The sequence below is a fragment of the Ascaphus truei genome, chromosome 6 (assembly GCF_040206685.1).
Source record: "Ascaphus truei isolate aAscTru1 chromosome 6, aAscTru1.hap1, whole genome shotgun sequence".
Taxonomy (NCBI): Eukaryota; Metazoa; Chordata; class Amphibia; order Anura; family Ascaphidae; genus Ascaphus; species Ascaphus truei.
This window is the reverse complement of record NC_134488.1, coordinates 16,143,109-16,163,375: the sequence shown is the minus strand read 5'-3', so window position 1 is coordinate 16,163,375 and position 20,267 is coordinate 16,143,109. Positions and strand designations below refer to the sequence as shown.

The following is a 20,267-nucleotide window of genomic DNA, read 5'->3' as shown; positions in this document are numbered from 1 at the left end:
ATATTCCTAACTCTGCCACACTGGCCCCTCTTCCTAACTCTGCCACACTGGCCCCTCTTCCTAACTCTGCCACACTGGCCCCTATTCCTAACTCTGCCACACTGGTCCCATATTCCTAACTCTGCCACACTGGCCCCTATTCCTAACTCTGCCACACTGGTCCCCTATTCCTAACTCTGCCACACTGGTTCCCTATTCCTAACTCTGCCACACTGGTCCCCTATTCCTAACTCTGCCACACTGGCCCCTCTTCCTAACTCTGCCACACTGGTCCCCTATTCCTAACTCTGCCACACTGGTCCCCTATTCCTAACTCTGCCACACTGGTTCCCTATTCCTAACTCTGCCACACTGGTCCCCTATTCCTAACTCTGCCACACTGGTTCCCTATTCCTAACTCTGCCACACTGGCCCCTATTCCTAACTCTGCCACACTGGCCCCTATTCCTAACTCTGCCACACTGGCCCCTATTCCTAACTCTGCCACATTGGCCCCTATTCCTGGTCCCCTATTCCTAACTCTGCCACACTGGCCCCTATTCCTAACTCTGCCACACTGGCCCCTATTCCTAACTCTGCCACACTGGCCCCTATTCCTGGTCCCCTATTCCTAACTCTGCCACACTGGTCCCCTATTCCTAACTCTGCCACACTGGTTCCCTATTCCTAACTCTGCCACACTGGTCCCCTATTCCTAACTCTGCCACACTGGCCCCTCTTCCTAACTCTGCCACACTGGTCCCCTATTCCTAACTCTGCCACACTGGTCCCCTATTCCTAACTCTGCCACACTGGTTCCCTATTCCTAACTCTGCCACACTGGTCCCCTATTCCTAACTCTGCCACACTGGTTCCCTATTCCTAACTCTGCCACACTGGCCCCTATTCCTAACTCTGCCACACTGGCCCCTATTCCTAACTCTGCCACACTGGCCCCTATTCCTAACTCTGCCACACTGGCCCCTATTCCTAACTCTTCCACACTGCCCCTATTCCTGGTCCCCTATTCCTAACTCTGCCACACTGGTCCCCTATTCCTAACTCTGCCACACTGGCCCCTATTCCTAACTCTGCCACACTGGCCCCTATTCCTGGTCCCCTATTCCTAACTCTGCCACACTGGTCCCCTATTCCTAACTCTGCCACACTGGCCCCTATTCATAACTCTGCCACACTGGCCCCTATTCCTAACTCTGCCACACTGGCCCCTATTCCTGGTCCCCTATTCCTAACTCTGCCACACTGGCCCCTATTCCTAACTCTGCCACACTGGCCCCTATTCCTGGTCCCCTATTCCTAACTCTGCCACACTGGTCCCCTATTCCTAACTCTGCCACACTGGCCCCTATTCCTAACTCTGCCACACTGGCCCCTATTCCTAACTCTGCCACACTGGCCCCTATTCCTAACTCTGCCACACTGGCCCCTATTCCTAACTCTGCCACACTGGTCCCCTATTCCTAACTCTGCCACACTGGCCCCTATTCCTGGTCCCCTATTCCTAACTCTGCCACACTGGCCCCTATTCCTAACTCTGCCACACTGGTCCCCTATTCCTAACTCTGCCACACTGGCCCCTATTCCTAACTCTGCCACACTGGCCCCTATTCCTAACTCTGCCACACTGGTCCCCTATTCCTAACTCTGCCACACTGGTCCCCTATTCCTAACTCTGCCACACTGGTCCCCTATTCCTAACTCTGCCACACTGGTCCCTCTTCCTAACTCTGCCACACTGGCCCCCTATTCCTAACTCTGCCACACTGGCCCCCTATTCCTAACTCTGCCACACTGGCCCCTATTCCTAACTCTGCCACACTTGTTCCCTATTCCTAACTCTGCCACACTTGTTCCCTATTCCTAACTCTGCCACACTGGTCCCCTATTCCTAACTCTGCCACACTGGTCCCCTATTCCTAACTCTGCCACACTGGCCCCTCTTCCTAACTCTGCCACACTGGTCCCCTATTCCTAACTCTGCCACACTGGTCCCCTATTCCTAACTCTGCCACACTGGTTCCCTATTCCTAACTCTGCCACACTGGTCCCCTATTCCTAACTCTGCCACACTGGTTCCCTATTCCTAACTCTGCCACACTGGCCCCTATTCCTAACTCTGCCACACTGGCCCCTATTCCTAACTCTGCCACACTGGCCCCTATTCCTAACTCTGCCACATTGGCCCCTATTCCTGGTCCCCTATTCCTAACTCTGCCACACTGGCCCCTATTCCTAACTCTGCCACACTGGCCCCTATTCCTAACTCTGCCACACTGGCCCCTATTCCTGGTCCCCTATTCCTAACTCTGCCACACTGGCCCCTATTCCTAACTCTGCCACATTGGCCCCTATTCCTGGTCCCCTATTCCTAACTCTGCCACACTGGCCCCTATTCCTAACTCTGCCACACTGGCCCCTATTCCTAACTCTGCCACATTTTGCCCCTATTCCTGGTCCCCTATTCCTAACTCTGCCACACTGGCCCCTATTCCTAACTCTGCCACACTAGCCCCTATTCCTAACTCTGCCACACTGGTCCCATATTCCTAACTCTGCCACACTGGTCCCATATTCCTAACTCTGCCACACTGGCCCCTATTCCTAACTCTGCCACACTGCCCCTATTCCTGGTCCCCTATTCCTAACTCTGCCACACTGGTCCCCTATTCCTAACTCTGCCACACTGGCCCCTATTCCTAACTCTGCCACACTGGCCCCTATTCCTGGTCCCCTATTCCTAACTCTGCCACACTGGTCCCCTATTCCTAACTCTGCCACACTGGCCCCTATTCATAACTCTGCCACACTGGCCCCTATTCCTAACTCTGCCACACTGGCCCCTATTCCTGGTCCCCTATTCCTAACTCTGCCACACTGGCCCCTATTCCTAACTCTGCCACACTGGCCCCTATTCCTGGTCCCCTATTCCTAACTCTGCCACACTGGTCCCCTATTCCTAACTCTGCCACACTGGCCCCTATTCCTAACTCTGCCACACTGGCCCCTATTCCTAACTCTGCCACACTGGCCCCTATTCCTAACTCTGCCACACTGGTCCCCTATTCCTAACTCTGCCACACTGGCCCCTATTCCTGGTCCCCTATTCCTAACTCTGCCACACTGGCCCCTTTTCCTAACTCTGCCACACTGGTCCCCTATTCCTAACTCTGCCACACTGGCCCCTATTCCTAACTCTGCCACACTGGCCCCTATTCCTAACTCTGCCACACTGGTCCCCTATTCCTAACTCTGCCACACTGGTCCCCTATTCCTAACTCTGCCACACTGGTCCCCTATTCCTAACTCTGCCACACTGGTCCCTCTTCCTAACTCTGCCACACTGGCCCCCTATTCCTAACTCTGCCACACTGGCCCCCTATTCCTAACTCTGCCACACTGGCCCCTATTCCTAACTCTGCCACACTTGTTCCCTATTCCTAACTCTGCCACACTTGTTCCCTATTCCTAACTCTGCCACACTGGTCCCCTATTCCTAACTCTGCCACACTGGTCCCCTATTCCTAACTCTGCCACACTGGCCCCTATTCCTAACTCTGCCACACTGGCCCCTATTCCTAACTCTGCCACACTGGTCCCCTATTCCTAACTCTGCCACACTGGTCCCCTATTCCTAACTCTGCCACACTGGTTCCCTATTCCTAACTCTGCCACACTTGTTCCCTATTCCTAACTCTGCCACACTGGTCCCATATTCCTAACTCTACCACACTGGTCCCATATTCCTAACTCTGCCACACTGGTCCCCTATTCCTAACTCTGCCACACTTGTTCCCTATTCCTAACTCTGCCACACTGGCCCCTATTCCTAACTCTGCCACACTGGTCCCATATTCCTAACTCTACCACACTGGCCCCTATTCCTAACTCTGCCACACTGGTCCCATATTCCTAACTCTGCCACACTGGTCCCATATTCCTAACTCTGCCACACTGGTCCCATATTCCTAACTCTACCACACTGGCCCCTATTCCTAACTCTGCCACACTGGTCACCTATTCCTAACTCTGCCACACTGGTCCCTCTTCCTAACTCTGCCACACTGGCCCCTATTCCTAACTCTGCCACACTGTCCCCTATTCCTAACTCTGCCACACTGTCCCCTATTCCTAACTCTGCCACACTGGTCCCTCTTCCTAACTCTGCCACACTGGCCCCTATTCCTAACTCTGCCACACTGTCCCCTATTCCTAACTCTGCCACACTGGTCCCCTATTCCTAACTCTGCCACACTGGCCCCTATTCCTAACTCTGCCACACTGGCCCCTCTTCCTAACTCTGCCACACTGTCCCCTATTCCTAACTCTGCCACACTGGTCCCCTATTCCTAACTCTGCCACACTGGCCCCTATTCCTAACTCTGCCACACTGGCCCCTATTCCTAACTCTGCCACACTGGCCCCTATTCCTAACTCTGCCACACTGGCCCCTATTCCTAACTCTGCCACACTGGTTCCCTATTCCTAACTCTGCCACACTGGTTCCCTATTCCTAACTCTGCCACACTGGTCCCCTATTCCTAACTCTGCCACACTGGTCCCCTATTCCTAACTCTGCCACACTGGCCCCTATTCCTAACTCTGCCACACTGGCCCCTATTCCTAACTCTGCCACACTGGTCCCCTATTCCTAACTCTGCCACACTGGTCCCCTATTCCTAAATCTGCCACACTGGTTCCCTATTCCTAACTCTGCCACACTTGTTCCCTATTCCTAACTCTGCCACACTGGTCCCATATTCCTAACTCTACCACACTGGTCCCATATTCCTAACTCTGCCACACTGGTCCCCTATTCCTAACTCTGCCACACTTGTTCCCTATTCCTAACTCTGCCACACTGGCCCCTATTCCTAACTCTGCCACACTGGTCCCATATTCCTAACTCTACCACACTGGCCCCTATTCCTAACTCTGCCACACTGGTCCCATATTCCTAACTCTGCCACACTGGTCCCATATTCCTAACTCTACCACACTGGCCCCTATTCCTAACTCTGCCACACTGGTCACCTATTCCTAACTCTGCCACACTGGTCCCTCTTCCTAACTCTGCCACACTGGCCCCTATTCCTAACTCTGCCACACTTGTTCCCTATTCCTAACTCTGCCACACTGTCCCCTATTCCTAACTCTGCCACACTGGTCCCTCTTCCTAACTCTGCCACACTGGCCCCTATTCCTAACTCTGCCACACTGTCCCCTATTCCTAACTCTGCCACACTGGTTCCCTATTCCTAACTCTGCCACACTGGCCCCTATTCCTAACTCTGCCACACTGGCCCCTATTCCTAACTCTGCCACACTGGCCCCTATTCCTAACTCTGCCACACTGGCCCCTATTCCTAACTCTGCCACACTGCCCCTATTCCTGGTCCCCTATTCCTAACTCTGCCACACTGGTCCCCTATTCCTAACTCTGCCACACTGGCCCCTATTCCTAACTCTGCCACACTGGCCCCTATTCCTGGTCCCCTATTCCTAACTCTGCCACACTGGTCCCCTATTCCTAACTCTGCCACACTGGCCCCTATTCATAACTCTGCCACACTGGCCCCTATTCCTAACTCTGCCACACTGGCCCCTATTCCTGGTCCCCTATTCCTAACTCTGCCACACTGGCCCCTATTCCTAACTCTGCCACACTGGCCCCTATTCCTGGTCCCCTATTCCTAACTCTGCCACACTGGTCCCCTATTCCTAACTCTGCCACACTGGCCCCTATTCCTAACTCTGCCACACTGGCCCCTATTCCTAACTCTGCCACACTGGCCCCTATTCCTAACTCTGCCACACTGGCCCCTATTCCTAACTCTGCCACACTGGTCCCCTATTCCTAACTCTGCCACACTGGCCCCTATTCCTGGTCCCCTATTCCTAACTCTGCCACACTGGCCCCTATTCCTAACTCTGCCACACTGGTCCCCTATTCCTAACTCTGCCACACTGGCCCCTATTCCTAACTCTGCCACACTGGCCCCTATTCCTAACTCTGCCACACTGGTCCCCTATTCCTAACTCTGCCACACTGGTCCCCTATTCCTAACTCTGCCACACTGGTCCCCTATTCCTAACTCTGCCACACTGGCCCCTCTTCCTAACTCTGCCACACTGGTCCCCTATTCCTAACTCTGCCACACTGGTCCCCTATTCCTAACTCTGCCACACTGGTTCCCTATTCCTAACTCTGCCACACTGGTCCCCTATTCCTAACTCTGCCACACTGGTTCCCTATTCCTAACTCTGCCACACTGGCCCCTATTCCTAACTCTGCCACACTGGCCCCTATTCCTAACTCTGCCACACTGGCCCCTATTCCTAACTCTGCCACATTGGCCCCTATTCCTGGTCCCCTATTCCTAACTCTGCCACACTGGCCCCTATTCCTAACTCTGCCACACTGGCCCCTATTCCTAACTCTGCCACACTGGCCCCTATTCCTGGTCCCCTATTCCTAACTCTGCCACACTGGCCCCTATTCCTAACTCTGCCACATTGGCCCCTATTCCTGGTCCCCTATTCCTAACTCTGCCACACTGGCCCCTATTCCTAACTCTGCCACACTGGCCCCTATTCCTAACTCTGCCACATTGGCCCCTATTCCTGGTCCCCTATTCCTAACTCTGCCACACTGGCCCCTATTCCTAACTCTGCCACACTAGCCCCTATTCCTAACTCTGCCACACTGGTCCCATATTCCTAACTCTGCCACACTGGTCCCATATTCCTAACTCTGCCACACTGGCCCCTATTCCTAACTCTGCCACACTGCCCCTATTCCTGGTCCCCTATTCCTAACTCTGCCACACTGGTCCCCTATTCCTAACTCTGCCACACTGGCCCCTATTCCTAACTCTGCCACACTGGCCCCTATTCCTGGTCCCCTATTCCTAACTCTGCCACACTGGTCCCCTATTCCTAACTCTGCCACACTGGCCCCTATTCATAACTCTGCCACACTGGCCCCTATTCCTAACTCTGCCACACTGGCCCCTATTCCTGGTCCCCTATTCCTAACTCTGCCACACTGGCCCCTATTCCTAACTCTGCCACACTGGCCCCTATTCCTGGTCCCCTATTCCTAACTCTGCCACACTGGTCCCCTATTCCTAACTCTGCCACACTGGCCCCTATTCCTAACTCTGCCACACTGGCCCCTATTCCTAACTCTGCCACACTGGCCCCTATTCCTAACTCTGCCACACTGGTCCCCTATTCCTAACTCTGCCACACTGGCCCCTATTCCTGGTCCCCTATTCCTAACTCTGCCACACTGGCCCCTATTCCTAACTCTGCCACACTGGTCCCCTATTCCTAACTCTGCCACACTGGCCCCTATTCCTAACTCTGCCACACTGGCCCCTATTCCTAACTCTGCCACACTGGTCCCCTATTCCTAACTCTGCCACACTGGTCCCCTATTCCTAACTCTGCCACACTGGTCCCCTATTCCTAACTCTGCCACACTGGTCCCTCTTCCTAACTCTGCCACACTGGCCCCCTATTCCTAACTCTGCCACACTGGCCCCCTATTCCTAACTCTGCCACACTGGCCCCTATTCCTAACTCTGCCACACTTGTTCCCTATTCCTAACTCTGCCACACTTGTTCCCTATTCCTAACTCTGCCACACTGGTCCCCTATTCCTAACTCTGCCACACTGGTCCCCTATTCCTAACTCTGCCACACTGGCCCCTATTCCTAACTCTGCCACACTGGCCCCTATTCCTAACTCTGCCACACTGGTCCCCTATTCCTAACTCTGCCACACTGGTCCCCTATTCCTAACTCTGCCACACTGGTTCCCTATTCCTAACTCTGCCACACTTGTTCCCTATTCCTAACTCTGCCACACTGGTCCCATATTCCTAACTCTACCACACTGGTCCCATATTCCTAACTCTGCCACACTGGTCCCCTATTCCTAACTCTGCCACACTTGTTCCCTATTCCTAACTCTGCCACACTGGCCCCTATTCCTAACTCTGCCACACTGGTCCCATATTCCTAACTCTACCACACTGGCCCCTATTCCTAACTCTGCCACACTGGTCCCATATTCCTAACTCTGCCACACTGGTCCCATATTCCTAACTCTACCACACTGGCCCCTATTCCTAACTCTGCCACACTGGTCACCTATTCCTAACTCTGCCACACTGGTCCCTCTTCCTAACTCTGCCACACTGGCCCCTATTCCTAACTCTGCCACACTGTCCCCTATTCCTAACTCTGCCACACTGTCCCCTATTCCTAACTCTGCCACACTGGTCCCTCTTCCTAACTCTGCCACACTGGCCCCTATTCCTAACTCTGCCACACTGTCCCCTATTCCTAACTCTGCCACACTGGTCCCCTATTCCTAACTCTGCCACACTGGCCCCTATTCCTAACTCTGCCACACTGGCCCCTCTTCCTAACTCTGCCACACTGTCCCCTATTCCTAACTCTGCCACACTGGTCCCCTATTCCTAACTCTGCCACACTGGCCCCTATTCCTAACTCTGCCACACTGGCCCCTATTCCTAACTCTGCCACACTGGTTCCCTATTCCTAACTCTGCCACACTGGTTCCCTATTCCTAACTCTGCCACACTGGTCCCCTATTCCTAACTCTGCCACACTGGCCCCTATTCCTAACTCTGCCACACTGGTCCCATATTCCTAACTCTGCCACACTGGCCCCTCTTCCTAACTCTGCCACACTGGCCCCTCTTCCTAACTCTGCCACACTGGCCCCTATTCCTAACTCTGCCACACTGGTCCCATATTCCTAACTCTGCCACACTGGCCCCTATTCCTAACTCTGCCACACTGGTCCCCTATTCCTAACTCTGCCACACTGGTTCCCTATTCCTAACTCTGCCACACTGGTCCCCTATTCCTAACTCTGCCACACTGGCCCCTCTTCCTAACTCTGCCACACTGGTCCCCTATTCCTAACTCTGCCACACTGGTCCCCTATTCCTAACTCTGCCACACTGGTTCCCTATTCCTAACTCTGCCACACTGGTCCCCTATTCCTAACTCTGCCACACTGGTTCCCTATTCCTAACTCTGCCACACTGGCCCCTATTCCTAACTCTGCCACACTGGCCCCTATTCCTAACTCTGCCACACTGGCCCCTATTCCTAACTCTGCCACATTGGCCCCTATTCCTGGTCCCCTATTCCTAACTCTGCCACACTGGCCCCTATTCCTAACTCTGCCACACTGGCCCCTATTCCTAACTCTGCCACACTGGCCCCTATTCCTGGTCCCCTATTCCTAACTCTGCCACACTGGCCCCTATTCCTAACTCTGCCACATTGGCCCCTATTCCTGGTCCCCTATTCCTAACTCTGCCACACTGGCCCCTATTCCTAACTCTGCCACACTGGCCCCTATTCCTAACTCTGCCACATTGGCCCCTATTCCTGGTCCCCTATTCCTAACTCTGCCACACTGGCCCCTATTCCTAACTCTGCCACACTGGACCCTATTCCTAACTCTGCCACACTGGTCCTATATTCCTAACTCTGCCACACTGGTCCCATATTCCTAACTCTGCCACACTGGCCCCTATTCCTAACTCTGCCACACTGGCCCCTATTCCTGGTCCCCTATTCCTAACTCTGCCACACTGGTCCCCTATTCCTAACTCTGCCACACTGGCCCCTATTCCTAACTCTGCCACACTGGCCCCTATTCCTGGTCCCCTATTCCTAACTCTGCCACACTGGTCCCCTATTCCTAACTCTGCCACACTGGCCCCTATTCATAACTCTGCCACACTGGCCCCTATTCCTAACTCTGCCACACTGGCCCCTATTCCTGGTCCCCTATTCCTAACTCTGCCACACTGGCCCCTATTCCTAACTCTGCCACACTGGCCCCTATTCCTGGTCCCCTATTCCTAACTCTGCCACACTGGTCCCCATTCCTAACTCTGCCACACTGGCCCCTATTCCTAACTCTGCCACACTGGCCCCTATTCCTAACTCTGCCACACTGGCCCCTATTCCTAACTCTGCCACACTGGCCCCTATTCCTAACTCTGCCACACTGGTCCCCTATTCCTAACTCTGCCACACTGGCCCCTATTCCTGGTCCCCTATTCCTAACTCTGCCACACTGGCCCCTATTCCTAACTCTGCCACACTGGTCCCCTATTCCTAACTCTGCCACACTGGTCCCCTATTCCTAACTCTGCCACACTGGTCCCCTATTCCTAACTCTGCCACACTGGTTCCCTATTCCTAACTCTGCCACACTTGTTCCATATTCCTAACTCTGCCACACTGGTCCCATATTCCTAACTCTACCACACTGGTCCCATATTCCTAACTCTGCCACACTGGTCCCCTATTCCTAACTCTGCCACACTTGTTCCCTATTCCTAACTCTGCCACACTGGCCCCTATTCCTAACTCTGCCACACTGGTCCCATATTCCTAACTCTACCACACTGGCCCCTATTCCTAACTCTGCCACACTGGTCCCATATTCCTAACTCTACCACACTGGCCCCTATTCCTAACTCTGCCACACTGGCCCCTATTCCTAACTCTGCCACACTGGTCCCCTATTCCTAACTCTGCCACACTGGTCCCCTATTCCTAACTCTGCCACACTGGTCCCCTATTCCTAACTCTGCCACACTGGCCCCTATTCCTAACTCTGCCACACTTGTCCCCTATTCCTAACTCTGCCACACTGGTCCCTCTTCCTAACTCTGCCACACTGGCCCCTATTCCTAACTCTGCCACACTGGTCCCATATTCCTAACTCTACCACACTGGCCCCTATTCCTAACTCTGCCACACTGGCCCCTATTCCTAACTCTGCCACACTGGTCCCCTATTCCTAACTCTGCCACACTGGTCCCCTATTCCTAACTCTGCCACACTGGTCCCCTATTCCTAACTCTGCCACACTGGTTCCCTATTCCTAACTCTGCCACACTTGTTCCCTATTCCTAACTCTGCCACACTGGTCCCATATTCCTAACTCTACCACACTGGTCCCATATTCCTAACTCTGCCACACTGGTCCCCTATTCCTAACTCTGCCACACTTGTTCCCTATTCCTAACTCTGCCACACTGGCCCCTCTTCCTAACTCTGCCACACTTGTCCCCTATTCCTAACTCTGCCACACTGGTCCCTCTTCCTAACTCTGCCACACTGGCCCCTCTTCCTAACTCTGCCACACTGGTCCCCTATTCCTAACTCTGCCACACTGGTTCCCTATTCCTAACTCTGCCACACTGGCCCCTATTCCTAACTCTGCCACACTGGCCCCTATTCCTAACTCTGCCACACTGGCCCCTATTCCTAACTCTGCCACATTGGCCCCTATTCCTGGTCCCCTATTCCTAACTCTGCCACACTGGCCCCTATTCCTAACTCTGCCACACTGGCCCCTATTCCTAACTCTGCCACACTGGCCCCTATTCCTGGTCCCCTATTCCTAACTCTGCCACACTGGCCCCTATTCCTAACTCTGCCACATTGGCCCCTATTCCTGGTCCCCTATTCCTAACTCTGCCACACTGGCCCCTATTCCTAACTCTGCCACACTGGCCCCTATTCCTAACTCTGCCACATTGGCCCCTATTCCTGGTCCCCTATTCCTAACTCTGCCACACTGGCCCCTATTCCTAACTCTGCCACACTGGCCCCTATGCCTAACTCTGCCACACTGGTCCCATATTCCTAACTCTGCCACACTGGTCCCATATTCCTAACTCTGCCACACTGGCCCCTATTCCTAACTCTGCCACACTGGCCCCTATTCCTGGTCCCCTATTCCTAACTCTGCCACACTGGTCCCCTATTCCTAACTCTGCCACACTGGCCCCTATTCCTAACTCTGCCACACTGGCCCCTATTCCTGGTCCCCTATTCCTAACTCTGCCACACTGGTCCCCTATTCCTAACTCTGCCACACTGGCCCCTATTCATAACTCTGCCACACTGGCCCCTATTCCTAACTCTGCCACACTGGCCCCTATTCCTGGTCCCCTATTCCTAACTCTGCCACACTGGCCCCTATTCCTAACTCTGCCACACTGGCCCCTATTCCTGGTCCCCTATTCCTAACTCTGCCACACTGGTCCCCTATTCCTAACTCTGCCACACTGGCCCCTATTCATAACTCTGCCACACTGGCCCCTATTCCTAACTCTGCCACACTGGCCCCTATTCCTAACTCTGCCACACTGGCCCCTATTCCTAACTCTGCCACACTGGTCCCCTATTCCTAACTCTGCCACACTGGCCCCTATTCCTGGTCCCCTATTACTAACTCTGCCACACTGGCCCCTATTCCTAACTCTGCCACACTGGTCCCCTATTCCTAACTCTGCCACACTGGTCCCCTATTCCTAACTCTGCCACACTGGTCCCCTATTCCTAACTCTGCCACACTGGTTCCCTATTCCTAACTCTGCCACACTTGTTCCATATTCCTAACTCTGCCACACTGGTCCCATATTCCTAACTCTACCACACTGGTCCCATATTCCTAACTCTGCCACACTGGTCCCCTATTCCTAACTCTGCCACACTTGTTCCCTATTCCTAACTCTGCCACACTGGCCCCTATTCCTAACTCTGCCACACTGGTCCCATATTCCTAACTCTACCACACTGGCCCCTATTCCTAACTCTGCCACACTGGTCCCATATTCCTAACTCTACCACACTGGCCCCTATTCCTAACTCTGCCACACTGGCCCCTATTCCTAACTCTGCCACACTGGTCCCCTATTCCTAACTCTGCCACACTGGTCCCCTATTCCTAACTCTGCCACACTGGTCCCCTATTCCTAACTCTGCCACACTGGCCCCTATTCCTAACTCTGCCACACTTGTCCCCTATTCCTAACTCTGCCACACTGGTCCCTCTTCCTAACTCTGCCACACTGGCCCCTATTCCTAACTCTGCCACACTGGTCCCATATTCCTAACTCTACCACACTGGCCCCTATTCCTAACTCTGCCACACTGGCCCCTATTCCTAACTCTGCCACACTGGTCCCCTATTCCTAACTCTGCCACACTGGTCCCCTATTCCTAACTCTGCCACACTGGTCCCCTATTCCTAACTCTGCCACACTGGTTCCCTATTCCTAACTCTGCCACACTTGTTCCCTATTCCTAACTCTGCCACACTGGTCCCATATTCCTAACTCTACCACACTGGTCCCATATTCCTAACTCTGCCACACTGGTCCCCTATTCCTAACTCTGCCACACTTGTTCCCTATTCCTAACTCTGCCACACTGGCCCCTCTTCCTAACTCTGCCACACTTGTCCCCTATTCCTAACTCTGCCACACTGGTCCCTCTTCCTAACTCTGCCACACTGGCCCCTCTTCCTAACTCTGCCACACTTGTCCCCTATTCCTAACTCTGCCACACTGGTCCCTCTTCCTAACTCTGCCACACTGGCCCCTATTCCTAACTCTGCCACACTGGCCCCTATTCCTAACTCTACCACACTGGCCCCTAACTCTGCCACACTGGCCCCTATTCCTATCTCTGCCACACTGGCCCCTCTTCCTAACTCTGCCACACTGGTCCCTCTTCCTAACTCTGCCACACTGGCCCCTATTCCTAACTCTGCCACACTGGTCCCTCTTCCTAACTCTGCCACACTGGCCCCTATTCCTAACTCTGCCACACTGGTCCCCTATTCCTAACTCTGCCACACTGGCCCCTATTCCTGGTCCCCTATTACTAACTCTGCCACACTGGCCCCTATTCCTAACTCTGCCACACTGGTCCCCTATTCCTAACTCTGCCACACTGGTCCCCTATTCCTAACTCTGCCACACTGGTCCCCTATTCCTAACTCTGCCACACTGGTTCCCTATTCCTAACTCTGCCACACTTGTTCCATATTCCTAACTCTGCCACACTGGTCCCATATTCCTAACTCTACCACACTGGTCCCATATTCCTAACTCTGCCACACTGGTCCCCTATTCCTAACTCTGCCACACTTGTTCCCTATTCCTAACTCTGCCACACTGGCCCCTATTCCTAACTCTGCCACACTGGTCCCATATTCCTAACTCTACCACACTGGCCCCTATTCCTAACTCTGCCACACTGGTCCCATATTCCTAACTCTACCACACTGGCCCCTATTCCTAACTCTGCCACACTGGCCCCTATTCCTAACTCTGCCACACTGGTCCCCTATTCCTAACTCTGCCACACTGGTCCCCTATTCCTAACTCTGCCACACTGGTCCCCTATTCCTAACTCTGCCACACTGGCCCCTATTCCTAACTCTGCCACACTTGTCCCCTATTCCTAACTCTGCCACACTGGTCCCTCTTCCTAACTCTGCCACACTGGCCCCTATTCCTAACTCTGCCACACTGGTCCCATATTCCTAACTCTACCACACTGGCCCCTATTCCTAACTCTGCCACACTGGCCCCTATTCCTAACTCTGCCACACTGGTCCCCTATTCCTAACTCTGCCACACTGGTCCCCTATTCCTAACTCTGCCACACTGGTCCCCTATTCCTAACTCTGCCACACTGGTTCCCTATTCCTAACTCTGCCACACTTGTTCCCTATTCCTAACTCTGCCACACTGGTCCCATATTCCTAACTCTACCACACTGGTCCCATATTCCTAACTCTGCCACACTGGTCCCCTATTCCTAACTCTGCCACACTTGTTCCCTATTCCTAACTCTGCCACACTGGCCCCTCTTCCTAACTCTGCCACACTTGTCCCCTATTCCTAACTCTGCCACACTGGTCCCTCTTCCTAACTCTGCCACACTGGCCCCTCTTCCTAACTCTGCCACACTTGTCCCCTATTCCTAACTCTGCCACACTGGTCCCTCTTCCTAACTCTGCCACACTGGCCCCTATTCCTAACTCTGCCACACTGGCCCCTATTCCTAACTCTACCACACTGGCCCCTAACTCTGCCACACTGGCCCCTATTCCTATCTCTGCCACACTGGCCCCTCTTCCTAACTCTGCCACACTGGTCCCTCTTCCTAACTCTGCCACACTGGTCCCTCTTCCTAACTCTGCCACACTTGTCCCCTATTCCTAACTCTGCCACACTGGTCCCTCTTCCTAACTCTGCCACACTGGCCCCTATTCCTAACTCTGCCACACTGGCCCCTATTCCTAACTCTGCCACACTGGCCCCTAACTCTGCCACACTGGCCCCTCTTCCTAACTCTGCCACACTGGCCCCTCTTCCTAACTCTGCCACACTTGTCCCCTATTCCTAACTCTGCCACACTGGCCCCTCTTCCTAACTCTGCCACACTGGCCCCTCTTCCTAACTCTGCCACACTGGCCCCTCTTCCTAACTCTGCCACACTGGCCCCTCTTCCTAACTCTGCCACACTGGCCCCTCTTCCTAACTCTGCCACACTTGTCCCCTATTCCTAACTCTGCCACACTGGTCCCATATTCCTAACTCTGCCACACTGGCCCCTCTTCCTAACTCTGCCACACTGGCCCCTCTTCCTAACTCTGCCACACTGGCCCCTCTTCCTAACTCTGCCACACTTGTCCCCTATTCCTAACTCTGCCACACTGGTCCCTCTTCCTAACTCTGCCACACTGGCCCCTCTTCCTAACTCTGCCACACTTGTCCCCTATTCCTAACTCTGCCACACTGGTCCCTCTTCCTAACTCTGCCACACTGGTCCCTCTTCCTGAGTCCTGACCACACCATTGTGTCCCTGATATCTGCAGGAATACATAGGATATCAAGGATGCTAACGGATCAGAGATCTGATGCTTACTCAGAGTGACAGTTAAGCTATGTCACCTGACAGGGATTAGGAGGATTTGATTGGCTGAGACCAGTCATCTGACACCAAACAGATGGTCAGATGTGATACGTTCACAACTCCATGTCCTATTTTGAGTTATTTTATAGACACCGACTGAAATAGAGACACGTAGATATGCAGAAATATGCATGAAGGTATATAAAGATAAATCTATGTGTAAAGAAACAGGCAGCTCTCTGCATGCAGGTATAAAGAAACACATTGACATGTATTTGTAGGTACATGGGCAGGAATGATCGAGCAGGTACCTAGGCATGGTGAGCAAACATGGAAGCGCAAATAAAATACATAATATGGGAATTCTCCTCGGTGCTGCTAATGAATAACGGTCTCTAGAACCGTGTGGTAACGGTGAAAAAGTGAACAACGCGCGAATCGCTGAATAGTGAAATAATGTGTTTAAAGAATAACAAAATATATACAGTCCTAAAAAAATTGTGCCAAAAAAGTATAGTAAAAATACAATTTACACTCACTGAGGGATGTCCAATAATACCACTAAAAAATCCTCAAAGTGAAAAAAGAAAAAACAGAGCGTAACAGCGTTTTTAATAAACAAGATCTGGGAAAACATAGGTTAAGAAACTGGTGTGTTCCCCAGCCTTGTCGTCATGCAGTAAGTGTGCCAAGGCACACTCAGACCTCTACCTGGCGTGTTCCCATGTAGTAAGTGTGCTAAGGCACACTCAGACCTCTACCTGGCGTGTTCCCAGCCTTGTCGTCATGCAGTAAGTGTGCTAAGGCACACTCAGACCTCTACCTGGCGTGTTCCCAGCCTTGTCATGCAGTAAGTGTGCTAAGGCACACTCAGACCTCTACCTGGCGTGTTCCCAGCCTTGTCGTCATGCAGTAAGTGTGCTAAGGCACACTCAGACCTCTACCTGGTGTGTTCCCAGCCTTGACATGCAGTAAGTGTGCTAAGGCACACTCAGAACTCTACCTTGTGTGTTCCCAGCCTTGCCATGCAGTAAGTGTGCTAAGGCACACTCAGACCTCTACCTGGCGTGTTCCCAGCCTTGCCATGCAGTAAGTGTGCTAAGGCACACTCAGACCTCTACCTGGCGTGTTCCCAGCCTTGTCATGCAGTAAGTGTGCTAAGGCACACTCAGAACTCTACCTGGCGTGTTCCCAGCCTTGCCATGCAGTAAGTGTGCTAAGGCACACTCAGAAATCTACCTGGCGTGTTCCCAGCCTTGCCATGCAGTAAGTGTGCTAAGGCACACTCAGACCTCTCTACCTGGCGTGTTCCCAGCCTTGCCATGCAGTAAGTGTGCTAAGGCACACTCAGACCTCTACCTGGCGTGTTCCCAGCCTTGTCGTCATGCAGTAAGTGTGCTAAGGCAAACTTAGACCGCTACCTGGTGTGTTCCCAGCCTTGCCATGCAGTAAGTGTGCTAAGGCACACTCAGACCTCTACCTGGCATGTTCCCATGCAGTAAGTGTGCTAAGGCACACTCAGACCTCTACCTGGCGTGTTCCCAGCCTTGCCATGCAGTAAGTGTGCTAAGGCACACTCAGACTTCTACCTGGCGTGTTCCCAGCCTTGTCATGCAGTAAGTGTGCTAAGGCACACTCAGACCTCTACCTGGCGTGTTCCCAGCCTTGCCATGCAGTAAGTGTGCTAAAGCACACTCAGACCTCTCTACCTGGTTTTTTCCCAGCCTTGTCATGCAGTAAGTGTGCTAAGGCACACTCAGACCTCTACCTGGCGTGTTCCCAGCCTTGTCATGCAGTAAGTGTGCTAAGGCACACTCAGGCCTCTACCTGGCGTGTTCCTAGCCTTGCCATGCAGTAAGTGTGCTAAGGCACACTCAGACCTCTACCTGGCGTGTTCCCAGCCTTGTCATGCGGTAAGTGTGCTAAGGCACACTCAGACCTCTACCTGGCGTGTTCCCAGCCTTGTCGTCATGCGGTAAGTGTGCTAAGGCACACTCAGACCTCTACCTGGCATGTTCCCAGCCTTGTCATGCAGTAAGTGTGCTAAGGCACACTCAGACCTCTACCTGGCGTGTTCCCAGCCTTGTCATGCAGTAAGTGTGCTAAGGCACACTCAGACCTCTACCTGGCGTGTTCCCAGCCTTGCCATGCAGTAAGTGTGCTAAGGCACACTCAGACCTCTCTACCTGGCGTGTTCCCAGCCTTGCCATGCAGTAAGTGTGCTAAGGCACACTTGGACCTCTACCTGGCGTGTTCCCAGCCTTGCCATGCAGTAAGTGTGCTAAGGCACACTCAGACCTCTACCTGGCGTGTTCCCAGCCTTGCCATGCAGTAAGTGTGCTAAGGCACACTCAGAACTCTACCTGGCGTGTTCCCAGCCTTGCCATGCAGTAAGTGTGCTAAGGCACACTCAGACCTCTACCTGACGTGTTCCCAGCCTTGTCATGCAGTAAGTGTGCTAAAGCACACTCAGACCTCTCTACCTGGCGTGTTCCCAGCCTTGTCATGCAGTAAGTGTGCTAAGGCACACTCAGACCTCTCTACCTGGCGTGTTCCCAGCCTTGTCATGCAGTAAGTGTGCTAAGGCACACTCAGACCTCTACCTGGCGTGTTCCCAGCCTTGTCATGCAGTAAGTGTGCTAAGGCACACTCAGACCTCTACCTGGCGTGTTCCCAGCCTTGTCATGCAGTAAGTGTGCTAAAGCACACTCAGACCTCTCTACCTGGCGTGTTCCCAGCCTTGTCATGCAGTAAGTGTGCTAAGGCACACTCAGACCTCTACCTGGCGTGTTCCCAGCCTTGTCGTCATGCAGTAAGTGTGCTAAGGCACACTCAGACCTCGCCGGACAGAAGAATCTGCGGCTGACGGAGGTCTTGAGGCATTGCAAGGAGAGGCTCTCGGGCACCCCCAGTTGGGGGCGTTATTCTGTCCAGCGAGGTCTGAGTGTGCCTTCTCAGTGATCCTTTATACCCAAAGACATTGTATCATTAAGAAAGCACCCTCCATATGTTAGGCCCTTAACTGCTGGCTCAGAAATGCTATGCAGAACACCCTTAACAGAGTAAGACCAGTTGCTGCAAGAGATGAGGACAATGCATTAAATATTGGGAGCAGGGCGATTCTTCAAAGATCACTTATCTCATCAAGTGCCTGTCTTTGCCTGTACAAGGTGGGTTTTCACTTTAAGTGGCACTAGCCAAACATATGTACCATGCATTAATACAGTAATTAATGGTCGGGGGGGGGGGGGCAGAGAGGATTTGCTCCACGTGAGGAAGTTGGAGACAGGTGAATGACAGAAAGAGATGGGAACATGTGTCGAGGGTTAGAGGGAATGATGATACGGTTATCCCCCTTCCTCCTCCAAGTGATGGGTATTTCTAACTTCTGCTCTCCTTGTCCCTCACTTTGCAGATCTCTCCCCCCTTTATCCCTCCCACTCTGAGGCAGTATGTCTGGCAGGAATGCCAATTCTAGCTTCACTTCCCTCTGCCCCCTCCATTCTGCACATGCTCAGCTCAGATTGTCAGCAGAGCTGTATTCAGCAGAGCTACTGGGGGGGAGAGAGAGAGAGAGGAAAGGAAGAGTATGGGAGAACGACAGGGGATATACAAACGTTATTGCACAAACCAGGACTGCCAATCGTCTGATGTTATCCAATATGTACTGGAACAGACATAACTGTGAGTGGGCAGGCAGCGATGTGCCCATCGGATTAGCATTTCTGCACTAATGAGAGGGTTCAGGCTTGTCTGGTAAGCAGAGAAATCAGTGATCCTTCCCACCTACAGTATTGCCCTTCAAGTACCATATCCCCCCAGCCTTGGTATAGTGCTTCCCTCTGGTTTGGATATGGGCTCATGGAAGTTGGCTTGTGGTTGCTCATTTTCTCTGCAGCACTTACTGTGAGCGTCCACTGCCAGACTGCAGCTGCCAGGAGGTTATCCGTGGACTGAAGAGACGCACTGTGCCCTGGTCTTGGGATGCTCGCAGGATGGCATGCAGGTTTATTCTCATCCTCCTTCTCCATCTCTCTTTCTGTGTCTCTTCTAGTCTTGGTGCATGAGCCTGTGTGTGTTCCCGCTTGCCAATTAGTCATTGCTCCCTCTCTATCCTTCTCAGTAGTGAAAACAATTAAACCAGTTTAGTCAATCAAGGCAGCTACTGTACACCTGTTAAGGCTTCCAAACTAGTTCAACAGATCTAATTGTGTTGCTGACATTGTGTTGCTGACATTGTGTAACTTTCCCTGCCTTCCCTCAGTATAATGCTTCATTTAGTATAGAGCTTTGTTTTTTTTTTGTCTTGTCACCTCTTTCTCTGCTGTCCAATGTCACCACCATTTGTTCAGGCACCTCCGAACCAGCCAGGTTGCTGAAAGGAGAATTCATTCCTTCAATTCAAAGAGTTAACCGTAATGTATTTTTACATACTGTAACAATAGGGAAACATCACCATACATATGGCAGAAAGATACAGG

At 52.7% G+C, this 20,267-nt stretch overlaps 1 protein-coding gene across 4 annotated transcripts in view; it reads left to right on the top strand.

Moving 5' to 3' along the window:
- Positions 1-20,267, top strand: part of GRAMD1B (GRAM domain containing 1B) — a 133,787-nt gene that overhangs the window by 15,526 nt on the left and 97,994 nt on the right. The window contains exons 1-2 of one of the 4 annotated variants that reach the window (XM_075603412.1): positions 19,310-19,542; positions 19,685-19,792. The exons of 2 other annotated variants lie outside the window; for them this stretch is intronic. In XM_075603412.1, the coding sequence (XP_075459527.1) occupies positions 19,520-19,542; positions 19,685-19,792 (131 nt within the window). In that variant the 5' untranslated portion in view covers positions 19,310-19,519. Of the gene's footprint in view, positions 1-19,309; positions 19,543-19,684; positions 19,793-20,267 lie in introns of those variants that run through there. One more of the 4 variants, XM_075603415.1, reaches the window with a different exon arrangement.